General features: G+C 35.0%; 1 protein-coding gene across 8 annotated transcripts in view; it reads left to right on the top strand.

Moving 5' to 3' along the window:
- The window catches only part of STXBP4 (syntaxin binding protein 4), a 157,752-nt gene that overhangs the window by 14,642 nt on the left and 115,257 nt on the right, over window positions 1-27,853 (top strand). For 7 of the 8 annotated variants that reach the window (XR_015554701.1, XM_004434744.3, XM_087440949.1 and 4 more), the window contains 6 exons: window positions 1,585-1,717; window positions 10,533-10,639; window positions 10,816-11,035; window positions 12,031-12,109; window positions 17,991-18,085; window positions 27,419-27,515. Coding sequence is in view for 7 of the 8 variants with exons in the window: in XM_004434744.3 (XP_004434801.1) it covers window positions 1,585-1,717; window positions 10,533-10,639; window positions 10,816-11,035; window positions 12,031-12,109; window positions 17,991-18,085; window positions 27,419-27,515 (731 nt within the window). In the remaining variant the exon portion in view is untranslated. The remainder of the gene's footprint in view (window positions 1-1,584; window positions 1,718-10,532; window positions 10,640-10,815; window positions 11,036-12,030; window positions 12,110-17,990; window positions 18,086-27,418; window positions 27,516-27,853) is intronic. The other variant, XM_087440954.1, reaches the window with a different exon arrangement.

Here is a 27,853-nt window from a genome sequence, read left to right as displayed (position 1 = left end):
AACCTAATATCCCATCAGGATGGGTTGAGGTTCTGAAATCCATGGCAGTAGAACATTTTGGACCCAGTCCTTTCTGCCTTTTTTCCTAGCTAATTGACTATTGCCCTATTACCCAGATAGGCCTTCCAACACTAGAGCTGAATTTAACATAATGCGACCATAAATAATGTGCTGTATAGAGGGCAAAATATTCAAAAACATGAGTTTTGTAAGGTTTTTAAAATTTTTCTTTCATTCTTTTTTTTATAGTCTAACTTTTGAATACAAGTTTTCTTAAAGATAGAATTTCTATGGCAGAAAGTAAGAAAGCTATAAGCATATGTAAGATATGAAGTAACTTTTTAATAGCAGCTTCAGTTTTTTGATATGTTTGATCTTAGCTAGAACTCCTATATTCAACAGTGGCTTTAAGACACCAACAAAGCAGGTACTCTGGAGGAGGACAGACTGGATTCCCATTGCCTGTTCTCCAGCTTTATAACCTTAGGCCACCAAGTTAACCTTCCCAGATTTTGGTCCTTTTAGAAAAATGAGGATAAGAATCTTAGGGATTTTATAAATACTAAATTGAATGGCATAATATATGTATATTGCTTAGCACAATACCCAGCACATAATAAGTAAGCAGGCAGCCCTAAGCTTTATTGCAAACTTTATTGACCAGTAAAAGTCTTTGCTCTGACCAAAGTGTTCGGAAATGTCACTTGGTGGTATACCTTTTGCAGAATTCTTTTGACAGTTCCTTCTTTTCTAATGGCATTGCTCTTGTGTCTGGCAGAAATGACAGCTAGAGCAAGTGCTTTGCACCACGAAAATACTCTTTCTGAATGAAAAAGATAAACTTTTTTGTTTTTTTGAGATTTGAGTGGAGGTCGTATTAGGGCTAGCCCTGTGACGTAGTGGTTAAATTTGGCACACTCCAATTCAGCAGCCCGGGGTTCGTGGGTTTGGATCCTGGGTGCGGACCTACACCACTCATCAGCCATGCTATGACAGTGACCCGCATATGAAATAGAGGAAGATTGGCATAGATGTTAGCTCAGGGCTAATCTTCCTCAAGCAAAAAAAAGAGGAGGATTGGCAACAGATGTGAGCTCAGGGCAAATCTTCCTCACCAAAATATAAAAACAATAAAAAATAAATAAATGGAGGTCATATTTATTTTGCTTTAAGTGGCCACAAATGTATCTTTTAAAGTCATTACCTAACTCATTAAAATATTTAGTATTGGAGTTCTTCAGTGTAGTTTAAAATCAACTAAAAACAAATCTTTTCAGTCACCTGTAATAAATGTTTAAATTTATCTAAATAATATTTTTAAAGTATTTTCCTTGGTTCTCCAAAGAAATAAGCATTATTGCTATTATTTCTTTTATTTGGTTGTTTTTTAGAGAAATTAAAAATATAGGTAAGAAAATCCATTTGATTGCTGTTGTATCACCATACTTTTTAAAATGTAATTGCTAGTATGTACTGAGTATTTTGAGTTGTCTAGGCTAAGAATTTGACTTACCAAGTAGTTTAAAGAAAAAGTAGGTACAGATCTCTAGACTAACCTGCAAGTGCTAATTTATTTTATCTTAGGGATCCTGCCTTTCAGATGATTACAGTTACCAAGGAAACAGGCCTTGGTCTGAAGATCCTAGGAGGAATTAACCGGAATGAAGGTCCCTTGGTATATATTCAGGAAATCATTCCTGGAGGAGACTGTTATAAGGTAAAAATGAAAATAAAAATAACCCTTCACCAAAAGACAAAAACACTCGTGATGAGTCTTGTTTTTCTACTTCATCAGTTAATTTGTAGTATTAACTGAATGTCCACTGTGACCATTTTTCTGTGAAAGATACAAAGGGACGGGAAGATAGACCTTTACCCTTAAGGAGCTTTAGCCTAACAAATGAATGTGAAATAAATATGAAAATAACAGAGTTCAGGCTCTAACTAAAGGTTGTATATTTATAATTATATACTGTTCAACTCTTATCCTGTGTCTGGTTGAGAGAAATTATATTGAAGATGTGTTGTCTGTTCATTGCTCTGAGTTTGGATTAAGTCAGATCACTTAAACGACATTCATTTGGCCTCTCCTAAACACGAAACAAAACAGACAAAAACACTCGGCAAATATAATCACTCATTTCTGAATTTACAGTAATTCTTGTTGAGTTTGTTAATTATATCACGAATTATATGCCCACATGAGAAATTAGATCTAGAATTAAGATCAGAAAATATCCTTTTTTAGGAATTAGAAAATCTTACTCTTCTTTTCAGTGTAAGAAACATGTAAATAATGAGTTCCTTTTTGCTCTGATTGCTAGGAAGCTCTGACCCAAACTTGAAGCACAGTACTAGCGACATTGCTTACAAACTGGTTACTATATTTGCATTCTCATTTTTCTTGGATTTCATTTGTTGTTTCTGTTTTACTAATGTGATTATATATGTCTTTTATTGAAAATTGCTTCCAGTCTTTTTTAGAGAGTTATAAGATATAAAGAATTTAATAAATATCCTATTAATAATAGGATGAGAAGGGTTTCTGTTATCATTAAGTTTGTTCGTATTATTGTTTTTCTTATTGTTTTGGTTGAATAAATAGCTCTGCCCTTACCCCCATCCCCACCCCTAACATTTGTTTAGCAAGCATTTTATCTATTCAACTGGATTTTTTCTTGTCAGGAAAAAAAAATCAGCTTCACTAATAACTTCTGAAATAATAGAAATTATTTCAGTTGTTTCAGGTTTGTTGAGATAATAATGTATCTTCCAAATACATTTACCAAGTTGTAAGTATTATACAGTAAGTTGAGGATATTATAATAGAAATTTTTGGCTATTGAATTTAAATTATTAACCAAATAACATCATATTGAAATGCTAAATTTAAAGAAATTCAAACGAACAAAAATATGAAGGTTTTCTTGTAAGAATTGAAATGTTTAGTACTCCTTTAGTTTTAAAGCTGAGATGTGTATGTGTGTGTGTATGTGTGTATGTTCAGTATAGCTAAGGTATTTCTTAGACTACACTTGTTATAATGCAATAATAGATCACGGTACCCAGCAAGTGATGAAAATTTGCTTTTAAGACAAGCATCAATTTGTGTTTCATTCCCATGAAAAATATTTGTAGTTGGAGTAATAAATTGATAACAGTGGTGTTGAGTGACTCTTCCTCTGCTGTGAGTGATAGCAGATTAAGTAATTATACCCATAATGTATACTTCCTCTTATTGATTTTCTTAGAATTTTATTGTTTGAAAGGGTTTTAAAAAGCGAAACCCCGTAGTGGACTATATTCTATATTTACCACTAGAGAGCAGCACAGAGTTATTTAATGTTCTTTGGCTGTACCTGGTCATGTCGAAGAGAAGAGAACAGCCAAAATAGAGAAAGTGTAGTCGGAGAAGAATAAGTAAGTTTGCAGTGCTTACATTTATTTTTGTATACTTCCTCAAGATGGAGAGTTATATGCATATTTACTCTGCAAATACAAAATGGATGCAATTTTATTTCAAAATATGTTTTAATTAATAATAATAGCATTTACTGTGTTCTAAATACTGTGTTAGAATGTTAATAAATTCCTAACTGCACAAAATTTCTACATAGTAGATGTATTCATAGACTAGAAAACACAGGCTCATAAGGTTATCTTTATTAAGCTGTTGAACTGAACAACTGTTAATATTTTTTAAATGCATGTAAGTGCTTTCACTTGCTCTAATTTTAACATTATGTTGTTTCAGAACTAACCATATAGGTAATGTCAAGCTTATAGATGGATTATATTCCATTTATATTCCCAAACTTCATATGTTAGGGAGTTATTGGAACTCAGCGGGAATCTTCTTTAATTAATCATAGTTAGTCCTCCTCCCCGCCCCCCTACATACACACAAATGTTTTCCACCTGGCAAATACAAATACAATACTGGTTCGGTAACCAAAATATCATGTTTCTTTGAAAAACATATTCAGAGTTCAAACTTGGGATATCTTGAACACATTTTTCCAGTTCAAGTAGGAAAGAATATTCTCCCAGCTCTAAGAGCTAGAGGCAGCCTGTGGGTTGGGGACAATATACTAGGCACTGAATTAAGGATATACAAGAACTCTGAGGCACTTTTCACCCCACCAGCCAGTCACATATCAGGCTGGAGTTCTCAGTGTTCAATCTTAGAACTTTTTCTGGCCTAGATACTTCTTTGAGCTTCATACCCACATATCCAATTGCCTCACCAACATTTCCACTTGTATCTCTTAAAGGGATCTCAAACTCAGCATATCTGTGGCAGGACTCGTTGATAGTCACCCCATATCCTCATCTGCCCATCTCTTCCCAAACGGGGCCTCTTCCAGTGTTACCACTCATGGTGAATGACACCTTCTAGTTGCACCAAGTCAGAAAACCTAACAGCATCCTAACTACTGCCTCTCCCTTAGCACCCATATTCAATTCATTAGCACATCCTGTTGGTTTTTTAACTCTCTACATATCTCTTGAACCCATCAGTCTTCTTGATCTCCACTGCCATCACCATAGCTTAAACTACCATCAGTTTTCATCAGACCTCACAATAGCTTTGTCTGCTCTTATGCATCATGCCCATTTCCCCCCCAACCTATCTTACAAATACTTAGTTGCCTCCAAGGCTCTGTGTAATGTGACTTCTGCTCTCTACTTCTCTGGTTCTCCATCTCTGTTTCCAGAGTGGCGTTCTTTCAGTTCCTGGAAGGGGCCAAGTTCTTTCTCATCTCATATGCTATTTTCTCTGACTGGGAACACCCCCCCACTCCTCCCCCAACTTTCCCATTACTTCTAGATGTCAATTCAAAGACCACTTCCTAAGGAATGTGTTCCCTGTCCCTCCCCCCCCAGTGTGGGCCAGGTTTTTTTTTTCCTATGTGTGCTCCTAGATCCTGTTCCTTTCCTTCATATCGCTTATCTCAGTTTGTAATCATATACTAATATCTGTGATTGTTTTATTAACTCTGCCTGAACCACAACACAGTATGCTTCCTAAGTGCAAGGATTCTACCTGATTTTATTCACAATAATATCCTTAGTCCCCAGTGTGATACCTGACACATACTAATTGCTCAATATTTATGAATGAATGATCCCTTAGTTATTCTGTCATGTTTCCGAGAATTACCAGTATACCTGTTTACAATTCCACTGCCACCATCTGGGCTCTACACCAAGGTACCTTTCCTCCCTGGCCCTTTGTGTTGCATTCTGGACAACACTTTGAATTTTTCAAGTGTTTTTGTTTGTTTCTTTGTTTTTCTGCTAATAACGTAAAGAAAGCAGGCAGGAATCAAATGCTTTTCTTCAAACCTGATACATTTTTTTTCTCTCTTTCTAAGACTCTCTGAAATTGAGATGGATCTTACAATAAATGTCATAATATAATTGGCAGCATTTTTTCTTTTAGTGATTCATAAAATAATGGTGTTTCTTACAATCATTGTCATCTTAGATTTGATAAATTCAGGACTTTTTTGGTCAAACCGTATAGGTAAAGACAAAGATCACACAGATATAGGTACTAATGGTTAGTCATTGTTCACAAAGGATTGAAGTAGTGCATATTTAACTCTCAGAGGAAATCTATTTTCAGGATATGCTGAGCATGTCACTGGAACTAGGACCAAGGCTTTTTCCCTGGTAAAGAAACCAGTCCATTGGTAGGAGCTAAAGAAGAAGCAGGCAGGAGGGTTTACTTTGCAATGTAGCTCTCTTTCCTCCTTTGCCATTATTGTTTCTGTGAGAGCCATCTTAATTTCCTCAGACTATTTCCTGGGCCTTATTAATTTATTGTGGACTTATTAGGTAAATGACACTATGCTGGGGGAAAAAACCATGAAAGGACATGGTTCTGGCCACCTGAAAGAATCAGTGCTGCTAGTTTGGGAGTTGCTGAATTAATATGCTCTAATGGGAGAAAAAAGATATGTAAAAAATAAGAACAGTACAGGGGCCGGCCTGGTGGCATAGCAGTTGAGTTCGTGCGTTCCGCTTCGGCGGCCCCGGGGTTGCCAGTTCAGATCCTGGGTGCAGACCTACTCACCACTCATCAAGCCATGCTGAGGCGGCGCCTCACATAGAAGAGCTACAACTCTACAACTATGTACTGGGGCTTTGGGGAGGAAAAAAAATAAAGGAGGAAGATTGGCAACAGATGTTAGCGTGGGGTCAGTCTTCCTCAAAAAAAAAAAAAAATTCCCCAGCAAGGCTGGCCTCCTCTTAAAAAAAATAAAATAAGAACAGTACAAAGTAAGTGCAATAATGTGGGTAAGTAAAAGTGCTTTTGGAGCACAGAGAAAGGAACAATTAAGTAAATCTAGGGAGGTGGGGAAAACTTATGGCAGAGATAATGTTTGATTTTGGCTGTGAAGTTTAAGTGAGAGTTCATCAGAAAGAGAAGTGGCAGGGTGGGCGGTGGCATTCTAGACAGGAATTAGTATGTGTAAAAGCATTAAGGTTTGAAGAACATTTTCTGAGAATAGAATGAAGAATTTATATGCTGAAGAGGGAAGGTGGAGGATGAGGCTAGAGAAAATAGATTGCAGCTAGTTTGTTTGCTGGGTTTGGGAAGTTAAGGAGTTTCAACTTTTCTACCAGTGGCCAGCCATCAAAGGTTTTTAATTTGAGGAGTAACAGGATTAAATTTGCTATCAATGTGAAACTTGCCCATAACATATAAGGGATTCTGATTCAACTCACCTGTATTTAACACCTACAATGTATAAGGATTTTGTATATGTTATTTAATTATTATAGCAACCTTGTGTGATTGGTATTTATCCCCACTTTGGGTAAGAAAATGGAATCTCATGGAGGTTGAACAACTTGCCTAAACTCATATTAATAACTGGGATTAAAAGAAGGATACCTCCAGTGGAAAGTTTATGAAAGTATAGGAAAGGAATCCGAAGGCTTGCAGGAGCCTTCCTTAGTAGTTAGGAATAACGAGTTAGTCAAATCAGAGTCAGGCTGTATAGATGGTTTCTGATAATACGGTAGCATGTTGTTTAAAAAACTAGATAATAGACATCATAATCTGAAATGAACAGTGCTGGTAGTTTTCACAGAAGTGTTTAAGTGGTCAGGAATACATTATTATTTCAACGTCTTTATAAATGTCAGCGTGAAAGAATTCAGACTCTAAGTGGGGCATGTGAAAATGCCTGGCACGTTGCCTGCTGTGTTGTATATAGTTGCTCAGTAACTGCTGAGTGAGAATCTAGACGGTGTGGAAGAGGCCTCAGCATATCCCTGAAGTTAGTATCTTCACATATACATTAATCCAGCTGGGGCAGCATTCACTGGTTTTGAATGCTAGACTTTTACAGAAATAGCTTTGTTTTAGTTTTCAGGTTCTGACTTTTAAACGGGTTCAGAAATTCACATGATCAGCTAAGATCTTATTCTAGGAGGCAAAGAAGAAAAAACTGCTGTGAATACTTTTTAGAAAGAAAAAAATATATAAACACCAGAAGGCGTTATTCTTCCTCTCTTCTCTGACTCTTTGTCCTGCTAGAAAATGCTGCTTCGGTGCATCAGTGTACTTTAATAGAAGATAGGTTGAACTGCCGTCCTGAGAGCCTTGTCCTCTGTACTGTAGTCCTGTACAGGCTGAGGGGAGAATCGGGGAGGTAGTAGGTCAGCCTAAACCCTATTGCCTACCTCTGTTCTCTGTAGCCTTTTTCTCCACAACCCTAACAACCAACTGTGGTCTCTACAAGGTACATTGATACAGGAGCTGCCTCTAACAACTTAGAATTTAGTTCTGAGTTCTTATGGAGAAGATTGTGCACCCCCCATCTCCTTCCTTCTCTCGCTGTCTCATTGTTCATGAAGATATAGCTAGCAAGTTGTAGAGCTCAAATCCGAATGCAGGTCTATCTGGTTGCCAAACTTCATGCTCTTGCCACTTCAGCCCACTGCCTCTGAAGCCTCCTGCCCAAATGAAAGATGGTTGTGTTGCCATCTGACTTGTAGTCATCATTATAGAATTTTCCCTTTCCAAGGAAGTTTAATAAAAGGAAGGAGCTTTAATACCAAGAACATTTAGATTAAAACAAAATAACCTAATATTTACTGACCACCACCCCAATTCTGAAAGAACCTTTCTTTCCTTGTCAGTGTCCTTTAAATGCTTTGCTCTAACAAAGCAGGGCTTTCTTCATTTTTCCCTTTTTTTCTCCTAAATTGTTGTCAGGATTTGGAGTACAAGTCAGGAGTATTATAGTCATTAAATTTCAGTTACAATCTACCTTATTGAATTGATTCTAATGAGAAATTATTTTGCACATTCCAAATAGTCTAGAGCTGGATTTAACAATAACATTTAATTAATTAATTAATTTTAAAATTAGATTTAAAAAAATTCTCTATTTGACCCTTACTTCCAATACTGGTTTTGGAATATAGAACCAAAATATAGTTCACCTAGTTAAGCACACTGTTGAGGCAAACGTTGTGAGCTTTCTTTTTATTTGGGGGGTTGGAGAATTTCTTTTCTTTTTTATAATGTAATATTTGACACACACAAAAGAATATTGAAACATCTACCTAACTTATGAAGCATAATAATAAAGTGAACACCTATCAATCCACTTAGAGTTCGCCGCTTGACTTAAGAAGTAGAAAATTTAAGTACTACTGAGGTTTCCTGTGTGTTTTCCCCGATCACATTCTCCACCCTCCCTCCCAGATATAAGCACTCTAGAATTTTGTTTATTCTTCCCTAACTTTTCTTAGCCTTATTTTTTTGCCTGTGGCAAAAAAGGTTGTTTTTCTTGTTTATTACCATTTCACCTTAACCTTGAGTGAATGACTGTCATCAAACTAAAATTTAGCATATTAAATTGCAAACTAGTGTACATAAGTGTCTAAGTATAGTCTGGGTATAGTTGATTTAAATGCATATGTAACCAAACTCTAGTAAGATTTGGACCCAGGCAATACAGAACTATGTTTACGAAATCTTACAAAATCACCTCTTTTGTTTTACTGAATATGTAGGATCCATATTGCTCATCTTGCTTAGTGTTTTCCAGCATTACTGTTGGGTTTTACTCCCCATACATTTATCAAATGGAAGGAAAAAAAATCACTTGTGAATATAGCAATTGTGTGTTATGTTCTCTGACTTTGCTAGTTACATTTCATCATGTATTTATAAAATTCAAATTAGTTTTCAAATTTTATATATTTTAAAATGAAATTGCCTTTTTCAGTTTCATTTTTTAATAATATTTATAATTCAGAAGGGTAATACTGTCATTATACATTTAGATTATAGTATCTTTCGTACGATATTTGAGATAACATGTTCCCATAACATTTTTTGATAAATATTTTATATTTATTTAATTGTGTGCTTATGTACTCAGTGTTCAGTGTAAGAGCGCTGGCTTTTTAAAAAACAAAAATAACTATTGTTATTTAGCAGTAAAGTAACCATAAGTCACCATTATTACATATAATGCAGTTTGGATCAAAGATCAGCTGTCCAAGGGATCTATCTTGGTAGATAAGACTTTGAAGAAAGATATTTCCTTGAATTTGTGCAATTTACTTAAATGCCATCAGGGTGAAAATCTGGCTTTTTAACCATATAAGCTTCTTCCCTAATTATAGAAATAATGCTTTCTGTCTTTGTATGAATGATAAATTGAGAAGGATCTTAGGAGCTGAAAATGAGGAGAGCTCATTCTTCTTTTCCAGTTTGAATTAAGAGAAAAGACAGATGAAAACTGAGAAACTTGCCTAACAGATACACTGAATCCTGTAACTGATATGCTCTATCTTATTCAGTTACGCTGTTCAGTTAGGTTATTCATTGATAGGCAGAGCCTATTGATTAAGCCATGTGACTTAGTAAAGACAATGCCAGGCAGCCAATTATGAGTGGTCATTATTAGCAGGACACAACTAAAGCTATATGCGCAATGAACTAGCCTGAGTGACAAGCAGGACAGCAGGTCCAGTAAAGATGTTTGATCATAAGCTGAAATATGGGCAGGATCAATATAATTAAGATCCTTGACTGAATTTTTGAAGATTCTTGCTGTGCAATAAATCTTAACAGTTTGGTGGGATGAAAGATATAGGAATGCTCAGAAACTAAAGTGAACGAGTCTTATATTCTGAAATATCCTAGGATTATTTGACCTACTTTATCACGAGTCAGAGCTGTATCTGTCTCAGTCCTCAGCTTTTTAAAACAGGTCTCTTTTTCCTGGTGTACTGGGCTATGTCTTCACATATTCAGGATTCCTTAGCTTGCAAGTTTATTCAAGGTATACATAAACCGTTCCATTTCATTCACATATATTACCAAACCAGGCTTTAATCAAAACTTTTTCTGTTGAGGTTCTTTGCCTAAGATTTTCTTTTTACTCTTTGTTTGAGACATTCTTCACTAAACCTTTTGTTTGCTTTAATTGCATCAATTAATTTTTTAAAAACACCCTCATTAGTTTCTTTACAAATATTACTATTTTTGTTAGGATGGACGTTTGAAGCCAGGAGATCAGCTTGTCTCAATAAACAAGGAATCTATGATTGGTGTATCATTTGAAGAAGCAAAAAGCATAATTACAAGAGCCAAGTTGAGGTAACTCTCCTATCCGTAAGATAGAATGAGTCATTTAGCATATCTCCTTAGAAATAGTAATTTAAGATGTCTTAAGTACTTTAGACCCTAAAAGAAGTATTTTTTGATAATATTTGAAACATTATCTTAGAGTTGAATTGTACTATATCCATAGAGTGATTTTGTTTTGATGCTAGGTCAGAATCTGCTTGGGAGATAGCATTTATAAGACAAAAATCTGATGGCGGTCATCCAGAAAATCCATCGTGTACATCCCTTTTACAAGCTTCAGGAGAGTATGGACGTCAAGCCTCAACATTCAGTCTTCTTTCTTCTCCCCCTGAAATGCTAATTCCAAAGACCTCATCAACTCCCAAAACTACAGATGCCATTTTGCCTTCTTTTAAGATAAATCAGGTAATCTTAAATTTCTCTGTTTATTTATGCAGTCAATAAATCCCCTATATGTTTTTATGTTTGGTATATACATATAGAATTATAATTTTGCTAGTACAGTTTGTTAACAAATTGGTATTTCCTTGAAAGATTTTTTTCTTTTTTTCTGTTTAAAATTTCTATGCTGTGCTGTCAATAAATATAATTTTTCAAGTCAGTGTGTCCTTTGTCCAGAAAATCACGATCAGGAATGACATCACAAAGATATGCCTAGATTTCACTCAAAACTATGTTAGGAATGTCATATTTATTTTCAGACTGTCTTTAATACGGTTCAGTTCATTATTATTTCTGTTTTCTGCTTGACTGAAGACAGGCAATCTTCTTTTTTGTTCCTTAGCTTCTTTCCTACACAGTGAGGCTAATCCTAACCATCCAGTGTAGGTGGATATTATTCCCTCACATGTGTATGCTAGAATGTAGTTCACCCTAGTAGAATCACAGAAAAGGAAGGGTTTCTATGTCAAAATTGAAACAATTAATTACTAATTGCTACAGTGCCTTAACAAATCAAAGTTATAAAATAGAGCATATACTCTTTAAATCTGTGTTAGCTATAAAACAAAATAGGAAACTCAGGTAGGCGTTCAGTCATTGGCATAAAATTCATCAAAGGTAACTTCAGTTTCGGGTACGTGCTAATTAGGTACAGAGTATAAGATTTCCTGTCAGCTCCTTATACTTTTTTATTTGGCGTTATAATACTTTTTCAAAGACAAGGTACACAGCTTTATGTTTCGTTGTCCTTGGACATGGTGGAGCTGAAAGCAGTTGTTACCTTTAATTCTGAATTGCTTTGTTTGAAGATGAATATACCGAAATTTCAGAGGCTTTATATTTTTTAGACTATTGCTTTAATCTCTTTAACCATTCTTTTTATGTTAACATGAGCTTCTAGTCTGGTCTTTGACCTACTTTAGAAAATGACATTTCACGTTCCTTATTTTCTTTCATAGATAAAAACCGGATACAAGAAAACAGAACAGACTCCAATTACTTGTTCGGACAACAGCCCTACAGATATGTCTGATACAAGTAAATGCACATTTAATTCCTCTTTCCTGTTACTTTTTTTCAATTACTGTCTCTCAATGAGGAGTACATAATGGGACTTAAGAGACTTTAAAAAAAGATGCATTATGCCTTTTTTCTTTCGTGAATAAAAGAGCAAAATGAATGTATTGTGCAGTGGTCCCTGTTGGATTATGACCTTTATTAAACAAAGGGTTGAAATTTTAAAAGATGCGTTATCATAACAGTATCTGTGAAGCTGTAATAATCAACAAACTGTTGAAACCAATAATGAAAACTCTTTTATAAGTGAAGATTAGGTTGCCTTGTCCTTTTAATGAAATACTGGTGAGATATATTAAATGCATCTTTCAGAGAGCTTATAGATGGGAGCATGGCGTAGGAAAAAAAAATGTTTTGTTTTTTCAGAAGAGACTATATAGATATAAATTAGAAAGAACATCAGTATTTCGCAGAAATTCATCAGTATTCACAGAACATCAGTGAATTCAATATTATTGGTTTCATCAGTATTCACAGAACATCAGTGAATTCAATAATATTGGTTCTTAATTACCATGAAATGATTTATTGACTTTTTAAAACAATAAAGGATTAATTGTATAAGCTACTCATAAAAGAAGGATTTTTTTTATCAAGCTGTAAATTGTCTATTGACTCAAATATGAAGAAAAAAATCCCTTTCCCTTAAGTTATCTCCAAAAGTTAAACAGAACAACAATCTAAAAACTATACTTATAGAAAGGAAGAGTTAATTACATATGTCTAAATTATAATGCAGATTGTTACACCTATGTTTTAATTTTTAATAGCATTATCTAGATCAGAATTGCAGAATAAGAGTTAGTATAAATTACATAGTGCATTAGTCCATTTGGGCTACTGCAACAAAATACCACAGACTGGGTAGCTTATAAACAATAAACATTTATTTCTCAGTTTTGGAGGCTGGAAGTCCAGGATCATGGTGCCAGCATGGGCCAGGCGAGAGCCTTCTTGCAGTTGCAGACTTCTCATTGAGTCCTTGCATGGTGGAAGGGGCTAGAGAGCTCTGTGGGGTCTCTTTCATAAGAACACTAATCCCATTCATGAGGGCTCCACCCTGACAACCTAAGTACCTCCCAAAGCCCCCATCTCCTAATGCCATCATTTTTAGGGGTTAGGATTTCAACATATGAATTTTAGGGTGACACAAACATTCAGACCATAGCACATAGCTACCACACTTAAGGGGAATTTATAGTAGATTCCATAGTAGTTTCCTCTGATTTGGAGCAGTATTTACCAGTAAATTAGTAGCAAGTTTTAGCCATAAATTATAGGCCTATTTCTTAGTGGGATTTGTTGACTCTTAGAAACTTTATTGGTATTATTCCCTTTACATAATTAATTTCCATTCTCTTGATATATTGTTTTTATTTTAAACTGGGAACCCATATGAGAAAAAAAAAGATAAATGAAAGTAACAAACACTGGTGAGGAGACCCTTATGTAATATTTATGTAACATATTTTTAATTTTGAAAGTAATTGAACTACTCAATGCCTCTTTCATCCTTTTATTTATTCAGTAAGCATTTACTGAGTATATTGTGTGTGTAGAAAATATAGTTCAGTAGGAATTATGAAGGAATTGGGATATTTTCTGTGAGATACTTAATATATTGTGAAATAAAACATAGAGTTAAAAAATCTTCATTATTCGGATTAGAAAACATGTGTGTGTGTGTGTGTGTGTGTGTGTGTTTATGTGTATGTGTCTTTATTTTATTGAATAACTATTTGTGGTGTTCTCTGTTAACTAGAGCAGGGTATGGGTTTAGTGCTTTCAGGAGCATAATGTCTCGTGGATAAATAACACATTTGCACAAATAGTGTAAAGACGTGAACAAAGTGGACTAAGGAAAGAAGTTGTAAGTGGCCTGAGTGTAGTGTAGGGAAGGCACAGTGGTTAATCACCAGGCTCTGAATGCAGACTTAGAGGCTGAAGTCTTTGCTCCCAAATTATTAGCTATGTAACCTTGAAATAGTTGCCTCATGGGGTTGTTATGAATATTAAAGGAGATCATGCATGTCAAACACTTAGCATTGTAATTGGTACATAGTATATGCTCAGTAAGTTTTGCTGTTATTGTTATTAATATTACAGAACCTGCAGACTAGAGTGTAGCTCAGATAATTTTCCAGGGTGTGTTTTTAGAGCGGAAGTGAAAGCTTTCATTCTTTAATTCAATTTTGCATCCTCCCTCCTACCACAAAAGCTAGTACATAGTAAAGGATTTGTCACAATATGCAGAAATTTCTTGGCAAAAGTCAGACATCATCCAGATCTTGAAGGAAGTGGTAGACGTCAATTGCCGGATGAAGGTAGGAGATCATCCTAAGTGAAGGCAGCGCCATGAGCAAAAGCACAGAAGTAAGGATGTCTTGTGTGACCCTAGGAGGCAGGTCTGATTAGAGCAAGGGGATACTGGAGTAATGAATAAACTGAGGGAAATTTACATCAGTGACTCTAAGAAATGATACTAGATTTTGTAATAGAAAAATAATTTAATGAAAAATATATTTTGGTGAGTAAGCTATATGTAAAGTAAATATTAAAATGCAATTAAAAGGGAACTATTTTTCTAGAGTAGAAATAGCATAGACTTCATCCCGTTTTCTTTCTTCCGCATAAATGTAGCAGGCCAGATGTTTCTGGGAGGAAAAAAGCAAAGTCAACGCTAAATTATCTCCAGGTAATTTATATACATTGTGATTTGTCTAAGTACTTAGTTATAGATCGTTCCCAAATTAGATCCTTAGCCATCACGTCTAGAATCCTTCGGCCAGTTGGTATTTATTCAAAAAATATAAACAAGTTTTAACGTTAACCTCAACAAAAATAAACTTAATGAGGCAAATCTACCCTGGTTCCCGTCTCAAAATCATTCCAAAGTGTAAAGCAGGTTAGAATTTTTTTAAATCCACGTAATACTTGAATACGTTTTTAAAAACTCTTCTATAAATTTCTTGTTTCTGAATCCTGAGTTGTTTACTATTGCCATAGGCTGAACAACACATGGACTAGTGAGTGAGCTAAAACCAGACCAGAAACATTCCTCAGGAATTCGGCAAAGAATGATTGCCTGAAGAAATGCTATCGTTATTTTAACTTTAACCATAGCCCAGGCCTTAATTCTCCTGCACTAAGGACCTTTGAAACTGAAACAAAGTAGTGAAGGGGAAAAAAAGTATCCGTGGATTCATGGTCTTTACCAAATGGTATTGATCCTGCCCTTACAACACATTCCCTTTCTTCTCCTCCTAAAAAGAGGAATAGGAAGAGCAGATCCAAGAAAATAACAAGCCAGTGTTTGAAAAGTCTCACTGCCCCAGAGAGGAACAAATAAGGAGCTTGAGGCAGGAGTTGAGAGATGCCATTGGCGAAGGCGCAAAGCGTTGTGTCTGTGAGGGGGCTTTTCAGGTCTAGCTACTCTGATTATCAAAGCATGCTGGATTTATACACAGGTCCTCCTAAGGTTTTGGCTTGGAGGTAAAGATCTAGGGGAAGGTTAGCTGGAAATAAGTGAGATTTTGTTAAGCCATGATTGCATCTTGTTAAATGAGGGGGTTAGTACAATTTTACATTAAATCTCCTATTTAAATACAATGTCTCTGTGCCAGTATTAACAATACATACTTTATAGTTTTCTCTAATTTTTTATTTTATCCTTACAATTCCTGTAAGGTGGGCTGCTTTATTCTTGCTACTTTACAGGTGAGAAAACTGATGATGAAAGATATTGACATATTTAAGAACATTAGCTTCAGGAGTCAGGAGAGATTAGAATCCTAACATGGTCACCTACTAGCTGAATGATCTTGGGCTAGTTTCTTCCCCTCATCTTTGGGATGGGAATAATAACACCTATGTCATTGTGATTATTGTAAAGATTAATGAACTTATATATGTAAAGTACTTAGTGCACTGCCTGGCTTAAGTAAGTATAAACAAGAGCTAATCTTCTGTTATTTTCATTGTTACACATAGCAAATTTTTATGCTTGGATGTGGGAAAACCTAAGTGAAAATGCCCATCTTAGCGGGTGTAGATATTGTGTGTGTACTTGTCCCTCCCTCTCTCTTTCTGCTCTCTCTCTCGTCCCCTCTCCAACCCTTCCACACACTTACACTTGAATTGAGTAATTCATGTCCAGGGTTAGTTAGTCTTGGTCTGAGACCATAATTAGATTAGCTTGGGTCCACCTAGTGTTAGTGTGCTTTAAATGTAGCACCAAGCTGAAAGTCGATGTGTCAAGCCACACAAATCCAAACCTTAAAAATGAAAAGTAAAGTTTGACTTATCTGCTGTTTGGGCTTCCATACCACTCCAATCCATGATGATCTTTTATGCCACACTTTAACTCTGGCACAGAATTTCTTTTAAGAGAAAAAAAAATATATAGTATTCTTTAGCCCATGGCCAATGATGAAGTATCATGATAACAAAGGAGACTTTGTTGCTTTTATCAGAATTGTAAAAATTCTATTGTACTAAAATCAGTCTTTCTCAAGGTTTGATTCCATTTGAAGCTAAAAGTCAGTAACCTTTCTCTTCTTTTTTTATGATCTTGACACCTATAAGCTATATTCAAGATTTTATATAGAATGTTAAGGATGTGTTAAAGGTTTAGAGGAAGACTATTTATTTTCGTATGCACTTCTTATGTTCTTAAAGAGAATGCAAATCATTTTGTACTTAGAGACAGATGCTCTGAGAAATAAAAAAAAAATTAAAACACTGCATAAAGATGTGACATTTTAAAAAGTTTTTTCTCTTCCTCTTGTTTCTATGTAGAACTAGTAAAATACCATTTAAAAGTGTATTTAGAATAGTGACAATTTAGATATAAGAATTGACATGAATTACAGGAATTTGTTATAAAAACTCTGGCGTATTAAAACAAATAATTTTTCAAGTTCTACTCCCTCGTGGCACCTGGTTTCTTATGCACCAAGGACAAAGGCTTAGCTCAATAATCTAGGTATATTGAGAAGGTGTTAGAGAATGGGTGAGAGGTATATGAAATTTAACTCTTGAAAGTCTATTTATGCTACTTGAAATATAACCCTTCTGTAAAATAAGAAACAGGATTTTAGTTCAAGAAGTTCTGAAGCTACTATATCATACTGTTTGTGCCAACTTGAAACAATTTGCATTTATGAGTTTTTACAAGGTAACTCCAGAACTCACAGAACAAAACCACTTTTGCCAGTCAAAGAAATACCATGATCTTTTTGAATTTCTAATACGATTTTACTTATTTTGAAAGAAAAAAAAGACTTTTCTTTTAGTGAGGAAGATTAGCCTGAGCTAACATCTATTGCCAGTCCTCCTCTTTTTGCTGAGGAAGATTGGCCCTGGGCCAACATCCGTACCCATCTTCCTCCACTTTATATGGGCCACCACCACAGCATGGCTTGATAAGTGGTATGCAGGTCCACTCCTCGGATCCAAACCCGCAAACCCCGGGCCACCAAAGCGGAGCACAGGAACCCAACCACTATGGCACCGGGCCAGCCCCAAAAAAAGACTTTTCATTTTACAATTACTAAGGCATTGTGATGACAGGGTAGTGGTGGGACGTATATTTGTCTTTTAAATTAATATTTCCGTGGAACTTAATGCATATTTGGCCACTCTTTTTATATCGTATCTTTTAGGTCTCAAGTGAAGCTGGTTTATATGATACATTTTAGATTTAAAGGAAAAAAATCGTGAAAACTGCCAACTGATTAGCCAGAATTATTTTTGAACAGCAGGAGCCCAGAACACATACTGTCAAATGAAAAGTTCTATTCCAATTAAATTTCCAATTAATGTGCACCCTGTTGTCTCTTAGATATTGCCTCTGCGTGGACTGATAATTATGGACCACAAGAAAAGAAGATTTTCCTAAATCCCTGTGTTCGCCTTAAGGCAGAGAAACTGGAAATGGTAAAGATTTTAAGTTTCCATTTTCCCTCCGTGAAACAACAGCAGGGAAATAGTCTCATTCTTTGAGAAGATAAAGGACTGGAGCCATTAGTTTCTTGAAGAGTTACTTACTTACAGTTTGAATGAATGGCGGTTTGGGTTTAAATTATTTAATTTATGTTTGAGTTGGACCGTCCTGGTAGTTCACTAGTACAAAATAGAAATAAAACCTTTGATAACTAAATTGACATTCAAATTAATCAGTTTCCTCCTGTGTGGGAATAAGACAAATGTGATGTTTTACAATGTAGAATCAAAGGAAACATGGAACAAATTATGACAGTGTGGTAGACTTCATATGTGATAGCAATGAGTGCAAGGAAATACCCCATTATTATATATAATAATACTCTGTTATTTAATTTTTCAAGAAGGGAAACTAAATCCTAAAGAACAAGGTCGTCAGATGCTCACTAAATACAAGGCAGATGATAGCAATGTATTAAGGCACCAAAAAGTAGTCCTGGGGAAAGTAAAGTATCAACAGTTTCTATATGTAAAAGAAACTTAAGATGATTAAAAAGGGAAAATTAAAAGTAAAGCATTTTAAAAGTTTGCCTATCAGATTACCTGGGAGCTGACAGGAAAAATGTGCTACGTCTTTTTAAATATAAAAATGGATATAGTGCTGAAGGTCCACAGCCTCTGCTCTCCTGTCAGTATTTTGTGAATAGTGATTTTTTACATTTTAGGAAGAGTATGAAAATGCATAGCTAGAATAAATACACATTACATTTATTGACATATCCATACCTTTGCATGGTCTTATAACAATACCCTTTTCATTGCCAATTTGAATCTTACCCATTGTTCAAGTTCTGACTCAATTCCAACTCCTTCATCCAGACTTTGCTAACTATTATAGTTTGGGCCAATGTTGCCTTATTTTGTACATCTGTAGCACTTAACATCGCTTTGTAATACTCTGTAATCTTTCATGTATCTTGTTTTATCAATGTGATAAAACTTCATTACAACAATACCCATGTACCTACCACTGTTTAAACACCTGGTTTCTGCTCAGTGAAACTTTCCAATTAATTAGATACTGGAGATGTTATTTACAGAATCCTAAGTATCTTTTGCTAACTTGTGCTTTCTTTTCATTTGTGGCTAAAATGTAAGTTCTGACTAATGACAAGGTTTATAATCCATTAATGTGAACACTTTCCAAAAATAGAATGTTTGAGGTTTAAAAACATACCTATAAGTTAATAATTATTGTTTTTTAATGATGCTGCTTTAGTATACATTAATGAATATCCTGGGCCGGCCCCGTGGCTTAGCGGTTAAGTGCGCGCGCTCCGCTACTGGCAGCCCGGGTTCGGATCCCGGGCGCGCACTGACGCATGGCTTCTCCGGCCATGCTGAGGCCATGTCCCACATACAGCAACTGGAAGGATGTGCAGCTATGACACACAACTATCTACTGGGGCTTTGGGGGAAAAAAAGGAGGAGGATTGGCAATAGATGTTAGCACAGAGCCCGTCTTCCTCAGCAAAAAGAGGAGGATTAGCACGGATGTTAGCTCAGGGCTGACCTCCCTCACACAAAAAAAAAAAAAATGAATATCCAAGATGTAATACAGAGTATTCCTCTGGATAAGGAGAAAATTATCTAGCTAGTGACTTTACCTGTCAGCCTTTGTTCTTTTACTTGGTTTAAATTTTCCTAGCGTATGATATTTTTTTTAATCTGATTGGTATTCCCAGAGATATGGAAATCATATAAATTTGTTGATTCTGTGAATTATGAGTTGCTTGACTATTGAATCATAATTCCAATTTTGGTCCTCCTTATAGCCTAAGCAAGTTTATTATTTTTGTAGAAAAATAAAATGGCAGTTTTACAGCAAAGGAAACCCATATTCTGTGTAAATTAAGCTTCCCTGCTTTTATTCAAATTACATTTAGTGACTGTAATTAGTAGAGCATTCTTTGTGTTCAGAGTTTGAGACTATATTTCACTTAATGAAAATTTTTTTCTAAAATCCCTATTGGTTACCATACACCCAAATATTTCCTAAGCTACTCTTGGTTTTTTGGATAGTTACATGTTAATATGATAATATCTGTGTCACTTTAATTTGAAATAGGTTCTGGTAATTTAGTTGCTACTTTGTAGACAGATTCAACTTTATTGTCCATTACATTTTTAACATATTTTCTGTTCGGTAGTAGATAAGGCCAGTGTGATCAAGTATTTAAAATGTAATAAAATTATATCTTTTTCCTTTATCTTCTATAAATATATTGCACAAAGTATCCAGAAAATTGGTAATATAATAAGATTTCATGAGGAGAAGGTGTTGACTGATTATGTGGTTGTTAAGTAATTAGCCTACTCAGTACAATTTTTAAGAAATTAATGAAGAGGGCCGGCCCTGTGGCTTAGCGGTTAAGTGCACGCGCTCTGCTACTGGCGGCCCGGGTTCAGATCCCGGGTGCACACTGACGCACCGCTTCTCCGGCCATGCTGAGGCCGCATCCCACATACAGCAACTAGAAGGATGTGCAACTATGACATACAACTATCTACTGGGGCTTTGGGGAGAAAAAAAAAAGGAGGAGGATTGGCAATAGATGTTAGCTCAAGGCCGGTATTCCTCAGCAAAAAGAGGAGGATCAGCATGGATGTTAGCTCAGGGCTGATCTTCCTCACCAAAAAAAAAAAAAAATTTGATGAAGAAAATTACCTGTCAAGACATATGTATGTTTGGCATTGTCTTCATGAAGTCCTCCATGTCTTACTAGTCTAAGTAGACAGTTTTATATCAGGATATACTGGAAAGTGATTTCTAACACTGACCTAGTTATTTGTTAATTCTTTGTCTGAAAAATGGATTGCCTCTTCTATGAATACTCTGAGAATGATTTTATATACAGATATTTTAAAATAATTTCACCTCAGTTATTTGTAGTGCTGTGTTTTTTCAAAGTATTTTTACAAGTACTATGTATCTCATTTGATCCTAACATTAAACTTACAAGTGGGTATGGTAAACATAGCAAATAGGGGTACAGTTTATTAGTTAGCTTGAAGATGAAGAATTATTGCCCCTCTATACTATCTGTATTTTTATACCTGAGAAAGGTGCTTTGGGATAAAGATGCCATTTCGCTGATATTTCCTTTACCTCTTGCCATTTCTGTAACATTTGAAGAAAGCTGTAGTGAGGGATGGCATACCCAATGTCTGATTATAGTTAATGAGATGTTCTTTGTATTAGGTTGGGAAGTATGTGACTAACATTTTAAAGTGAGATTTTTTAAATTCACCATTCAGTCATCAGAAAAAGTTAAGGACATTTGTTTGTCCAATTAGCAAATTTGTATTTTTGTTTAAGGTTAAAAGATGACATTAGTTATTCAAGAAATTATTGGAACCTACGTTTTGATTAAAAATAAATTACTTCCAATTTAAATTTATGAGCTTACCTCACTGACATGCTGTATTCATCCAGAGTAAATTTTACTTTCAACAAAACTTTCACCTATTACTAACTTTAGCTCTAGATCAATTGATACTGTTATTTTATTATTTTATTATTACTTATAATAAGAATCACCATATATTGAGTACCTTCTGTGATAGGTGTTTTAGTTGCATTACTTTTGTAAAATTGTTTTTATTTCTTTATATGAAATATCAGTCATACCCAAGCATGATTATGTTTTACAGGTATGGTTTAAAGAATAATAACACAAACACACATGTACCCACCACCCAGCTAAGAATGAGAATTTTTGACGTTGCCTCTGTATTTCTTCCTGATCATATATCCCTCTCCGCTCCCCAAGAGGTAACTGTATTCTAAATTTTGAGTTTACCATTTATATGCTTTTAAAAATTGATTACTACAATATTATGAGGTCGAAGAGTTTATCTTCAACTTTACTTGAGGTTGCTACAATTTTCACTTGTTTCTCCAGCTCCTAGAAAAATGCTTGGCTCATAGTAAATGCTCAGAAAGTAATTGTTGGATTGGCGACTTGTTTTCTAGAGCAGTTTTACCAATTTTCATTCCCACTCGTCTTCGGTAAGAGTTCCAGTTGCCCCACATATTTACATTTAGTCTCATTATAATGCACTCTGATTTATTTCTACCATCTTATTTTTTAAAATTTTTCTTCTTTTTTTATCACTTTTTTTCCTCTCTTTATTGTATTTGGTTTGATTATATTTGATTTTTGGTTGATTGTTTTTGCGTTTTATTTCTTCTCCTCCAACTTCTTTAGAAATTATGTCTTCTCTTACTATTCTTCTAGTGATTACCTTAAAATGTTAACATGCATATTTCCAGTCTAAAGTTAATGAGAATCTTTACCCTTCTTTCAGGCATAGAAGGCACTTATAACACTCTAACTCTGATTAGCCTCTTTGCAACTTACACCTACGCTTATTATTTCCCAGGATTTTAGCTTTAGTGAGGCATTGTTTCTCTAGTTCACTGTCTCTCTTTGCAGCCATCTGCTATTTCACATACCCATTGAGTTTCTAATTTATTATCTACCTAGTATTTTTATAATAGTATCTTGTTCCTAACTTTTATTTCTGATTCATCTTTTTTAGCTTAAAAAGGGTAAACAAAATGTAGTATATACATACAATGGACTATTATTGGGCCATAAAAGGAATGAAGTTCTGATATATGTTACAACGTAGGTAAACCTTGAAACATTAGGCTAAGTGAAAGAAACCAGATGCAAAAAGCCACAAATTGTACGATTCTCTTTATATGAAATGCCCAGAATAGGCAAATCCATAGAGACAGAAAATAGATTAGTGGTTGCCTGGGGCTGGGAGGATAGGGAAATAGCAAGTGACTACTTATGAGTATGACTTTTCTTTAGGGAGTGATGAAAATTTCCTAGAGTTACTGGTGATGGATGCACAACTTTGTGCATGTGCTAAAATCCACTTAACTGTGCACTAAAATGGTGAACGTTATGGTATGTGAATTATAGCTCAATAAATCTGTTATTAATAAAATGAAAAGTCACATATTGATATGTACAGTATGGTACCGTTTATATAAAAGTCAAAACTTAAAAATATTTTTTAAACTATTCATCATATATATTTATAAAAATATGAAGTAATGGTATAAAAATATGCCTAGGAACTGTCCGTAAGAAACTCATAAAAAGAGAATATAAAAAAGTGAAAAGGTATACCAAAAACTGGGAGAAAATATTTGTAATACACATAACATGTAAAATGCTAGTATCCAAAATATATAAGAACTCCTATAAATCAATCAGAAAAAGACCCACCAATACTGCTCCTAGGTGTATACCCTAAAGAATTTTTTACCCATGTGCTATAGTAGATATGTACAAGGATGTTCATTGCTGCATTTCTGCATTACCAAGCAGAAAACCCCAATGACCGTCTACAGGAGGATGGACAGATAAATTGTGACATATTAATCTAATCAAATATATTTAGTAGTGAAAATGAAAAAAATGAATATATTAATGTTATAGTAGCATATAACCACATGGATGAATGATAAAACCATACAGTAGAGTGAAAAAAGCAAGTTTCAGAAGACTACCTGCAACAGTTTTATGAAGCTAAAAACAGCAAAACAAAATAGTATGTTAGGGATATGTAAGTATGTAACAAACCATTTTAAAATAAATAGTATGGGAATGATAATCACACAGTTCATTAGTAGTGGTTACCTCTGGTGGAGCAGGACAGGAGTATGTGAAATAAGTTTAGCAATTCTAAAATGGATTCATGGATGTTTTATTTTATTGTCCTGCTTTAAAACATATATTTGTTACATATATGTTTTTACTATATATCAAATGTTATATAATAGAATGCTTGGTAATATTAAACCAAATGTACAACAGTTGTTACCTCTGAGGAGAAGTTTAGAAGGGGCTTTTGCAATGTTTTGTTACATCCAAATCTGAGGTAAATATACTTAAATGCTAAGCTTTAATGTACTATTACAACAATTTTAAAAAGCATGCAAAGACCTAAAATGTACAGAATTGAAAGCTGTGATATACTGATAATTTTTTAAAAACATAGAACACTGTATATAGTATAATTTAATTTTTTCCAAAAAATATATAATTTATATATTTTTTATATATAGGTGCTATATTCATAGGAAAAAAGATCAGGAAAATTAGACACCAGACTGTTAATAGTGTTTGTCTCTGGAGCAGTGGTTCTTAAGGACAGAGATGTGGGTTTTTTGCCTCAGGGGACATTTGGCAACGTCTGGAGATATTTTTGGTTTTCACAATTGAGAGAATGCCACCAAATTAGGAATCACTAAAAAAGATACTTCTTAAAATTCTATGTATAAAAATTTTAAACATATTGTTAAATAATTTATGAGTAAAAATCCTTGCTAATAAACATGTAAATGAAGTTTAATCTCACTTGTAATTAGGGAAATTCAAATTAACGAACAACAAACTATTTCATATGCAACATATTGACAAAAATTAAAGTGTGAAAACAGCGAATGCTGTTAAGAATGTAGAAAAATGGAAGTGCTTATATACTAGTGGTGTGCATAAATTGGTACAACCAGTTTGGAGAGTTATTTTACAATGTCCAACAAAGTTGACTGTATATATAACCTATGACTCAGCATTTCCTCTTCAAGGGATGTACTGTAGAGAAATTTCTACACATCTATACAAGGAGACATATTCAGTGTTTTGTAATAAAAACAGATTGAGTAATTATAAAAGCTCATCAATCAGGGAATGGATAATAAATTACAGTATATTCATACAGTAGGATACCATTTAAAGTTAAAATAATTGAACTAGTTTTGCAGATAATATTGAGCAATTATAAAATCATAACATTGAGGTAAAAATAAAAATAATTTGCAAAGTTATCCTTTTGTATTATACTATTCATGTAAAATTTTAAGTATATTTAAATATGTATTATTAGGGGATACATGGAGTAATGGCATCAGATCATAGACAGGATGGATACATCAACCCTAGGATAGTGGTTCCTGCTGAGGAACAATGGAGAAAGCTTTCAACCAAGTCTATAATATTTATCTCTTAAAATATATATATAAATTTCAAGTAAATATCAATGAGTATTTGATGATAGCAAGTACATGGGTGTTCTTTGTATATTCTCTTTCCTTTTTTTTTTTTGGTATATTTGGAACATTTTTATGACTGAAGGAAAAGAACACCAAAAGTTGAGAATCATTATTCCATGTTATGCAAGACAAATATTTATGACTGTGTAGACAGGGTAGGCAGATGATGTTAGACTCAGCTCTAGAACCACTTTTGAAGGAATCTTTCCTGATGTTCTTCCACCTGTCTCCTCTCCTGGTGCCCAGCCACCTATACATTAACCAGTTTGTTTTTGCCATAGTATATTCTGTACACACTTCTATTAACTTACATATTGCACTAATTATATTTATTTACATGTTATTCTCACCCTAGAGACCATAAGCTCTTCGAGGATAGTGGCTCTATATTGTTTGAGTGTCCATTTGCATAGTTTAGTGCCTGACAAATAGTAAGCACTAAATATTTGGTAAATGAAGTGATGAATGACTGAACAGATTCCAAAGGAGGAAGAAATTTATAAAGGACAGTTACCAGTATTAAACTTTGCCTATGTTTTACTTTTGATATGATTGACACAGAATATGTTCTTGCCAGAATCCAATAATAGGGCATCCAGGGCCGGCCCTGTGGCTTAGCGGTTAAGTGCACGTGCTCTGCTACTGGCGGCCCGGGTTCAGATCCCGGGCGTGCACCGACACACCGCTTGTCCGGCCGTGCTGAGGCTGCGTCCCACATACAGCAACTAGAAGGATGTGCAACTATGACATGCAACTATCTAGTGGGGCTTTGGGGGGAAAAAAAAATAGAGGATCCAGTCAGGCCCTATCCATTAGTTAAGATTAGGTTTTGCTATATATAACTGGAGAACCTAAAATAACAGTGGTTTCCATTAGAAATTTATGTCTCTCATGCCCAAAGAAGCCTGAAAGAAGGTAATCCATGCTGGCATGGAGGTTCCACAGTGTCAGGGGCCCATGCTCCAACTATCTTTCTGCTGCACCATCTTAATTGAGGTAGCTCATGAACCAAGATGACTGCTTAAATTCCAACAATCTTTTTCTTCCTGTCTTCCTCCCTCCCTCCCTCCTTTCATTCCCTCTTTCCTTTCTTCCCAAAGAGAGAAAGAAAAGGGACAAGAAGTGCCTACCCATATTTTTGAAAGACTTCTTAGAAGTACCTACAGCACTTTGCCTTATCTCTCCTTGGTCAGTACATAGTCACATGGCCTCATCAAGCTGCAAAAGGGGCTGGAAAATATTTTTTAGCTGGATGACAATGTTTCCAGTTAAAAATTGTGGTTCTGTAACTAAATAACAAGGAGAGAATGGACATTGGAATACAACTGGCAGTCTCTGAATTTTTATTTTTATTTATTTATTTTATTATTATTTTTTTGTGTGTGAGGAAGATCAACCCTGACCTAACATCCGTGCCAGTCCTCCTCATTTTGCTGAGGAAGATTGGTCCTGACCTAACATCTGTGCCTATCTTCCTCTACTTTATATGGGACGCTGCCACAGCATGGCTCGACAAGCAGTGCCTCGGTGCATGCCCAGGATCCGAACCGGCAAACCCTGGGCTGTCACAGTGGAGCCTGCGCACTTAACCGCTTGTGCCACCAGGCCGGCCCAGTCTCTGAATTTTTAATCAGCTGTGGGTACTAAAAGGAGAAGGTAGTGAGAAGTGGGTTCCAGAGAAAGCTTTTTAGTTTACTATTTGTGTAAGCCTGCCCATAAACAAGCCCAAAATTGGAGTATTTTGTATTTAACCCAATTCCTATCAACTTTAGTTTTGGTCTCAAGTACAAGATATTAACACAATATCCATGTTTTAGAGTGTTACTTATAGAAATTAATGTTAAATTGGATTTAATAAAATTTCCTTGCTATTTTTCTACTGCCATATCACATATTTTAAACTAAGAAATTGTTTGAGTTTTGGTTCTAGGGCTATGCGTATGAATTTGACATTAGCCAAAGTGCTACCCTTGGAAAAAAAAAAAACTGAGGTGGTGGTGGCATCAGGAAGTTAATATTTTATAGAAAATGAATCCATAAATAGTCAGCAGACTTTCTTTGGGCATCTAATTCTGTTCACTGTTCCTGATATTGATTCTTTTCACTGGGTTGTAAAATAAACTTGTAATGAAAAGCTTTATTCTTTGGAGATTTGAAAAATTGCTTCACATGAATCTTTTTGCTTCCAGGCTCTAAATTATCTTGGTATTCAGCCCACAAAGGAACAACAGCAAGCCCTGAGACAGCAAGTGCAAGTAGACCCAGAGGGGACGGTGTCTTTTGGAGGTAATATTGGGTTTGTCCTGTTGTAGCCTCGCAGAAACTTGGTGGAAGAGTTATTGTGACCCATTTTCATTAAGAGTGCCTCTGTAGAAGGAGAGAGAGAAATAAGACCACGTCTGTTTCAAGTTCCTTAATCAGTACTCAGCTAGAATTACTGGCCTGGCTGGGTCAGCAGAAAGGAGAACTTTCTTAGACTCTTTCAGCTCTAAAATATCATCGTTCTATCATATTCTTTTAAATTTTTTATTTATTGCATAAACATTGCTTTAGGAATAATAAAAAACAGTACAAAGTGTAGAACTCCTAATTCTGCTACTGTGAAATTCCCTTTTTTTTTTCAG

Source organism: Ceratotherium simum, chromosome 16, assembly GCF_057802395.1.
Source record: "Ceratotherium simum simum isolate JZ-2026a chromosome 16, ASM5780239v1, whole genome shotgun sequence".
Lineage (NCBI taxonomy): Eukaryota > Metazoa > Chordata > Mammalia > Perissodactyla > Rhinocerotidae > Ceratotherium > Ceratotherium simum.
Note: the sequence above shows the minus strand (reverse complement) of the source record. Positions and strands in the feature narration are given on the sequence as shown.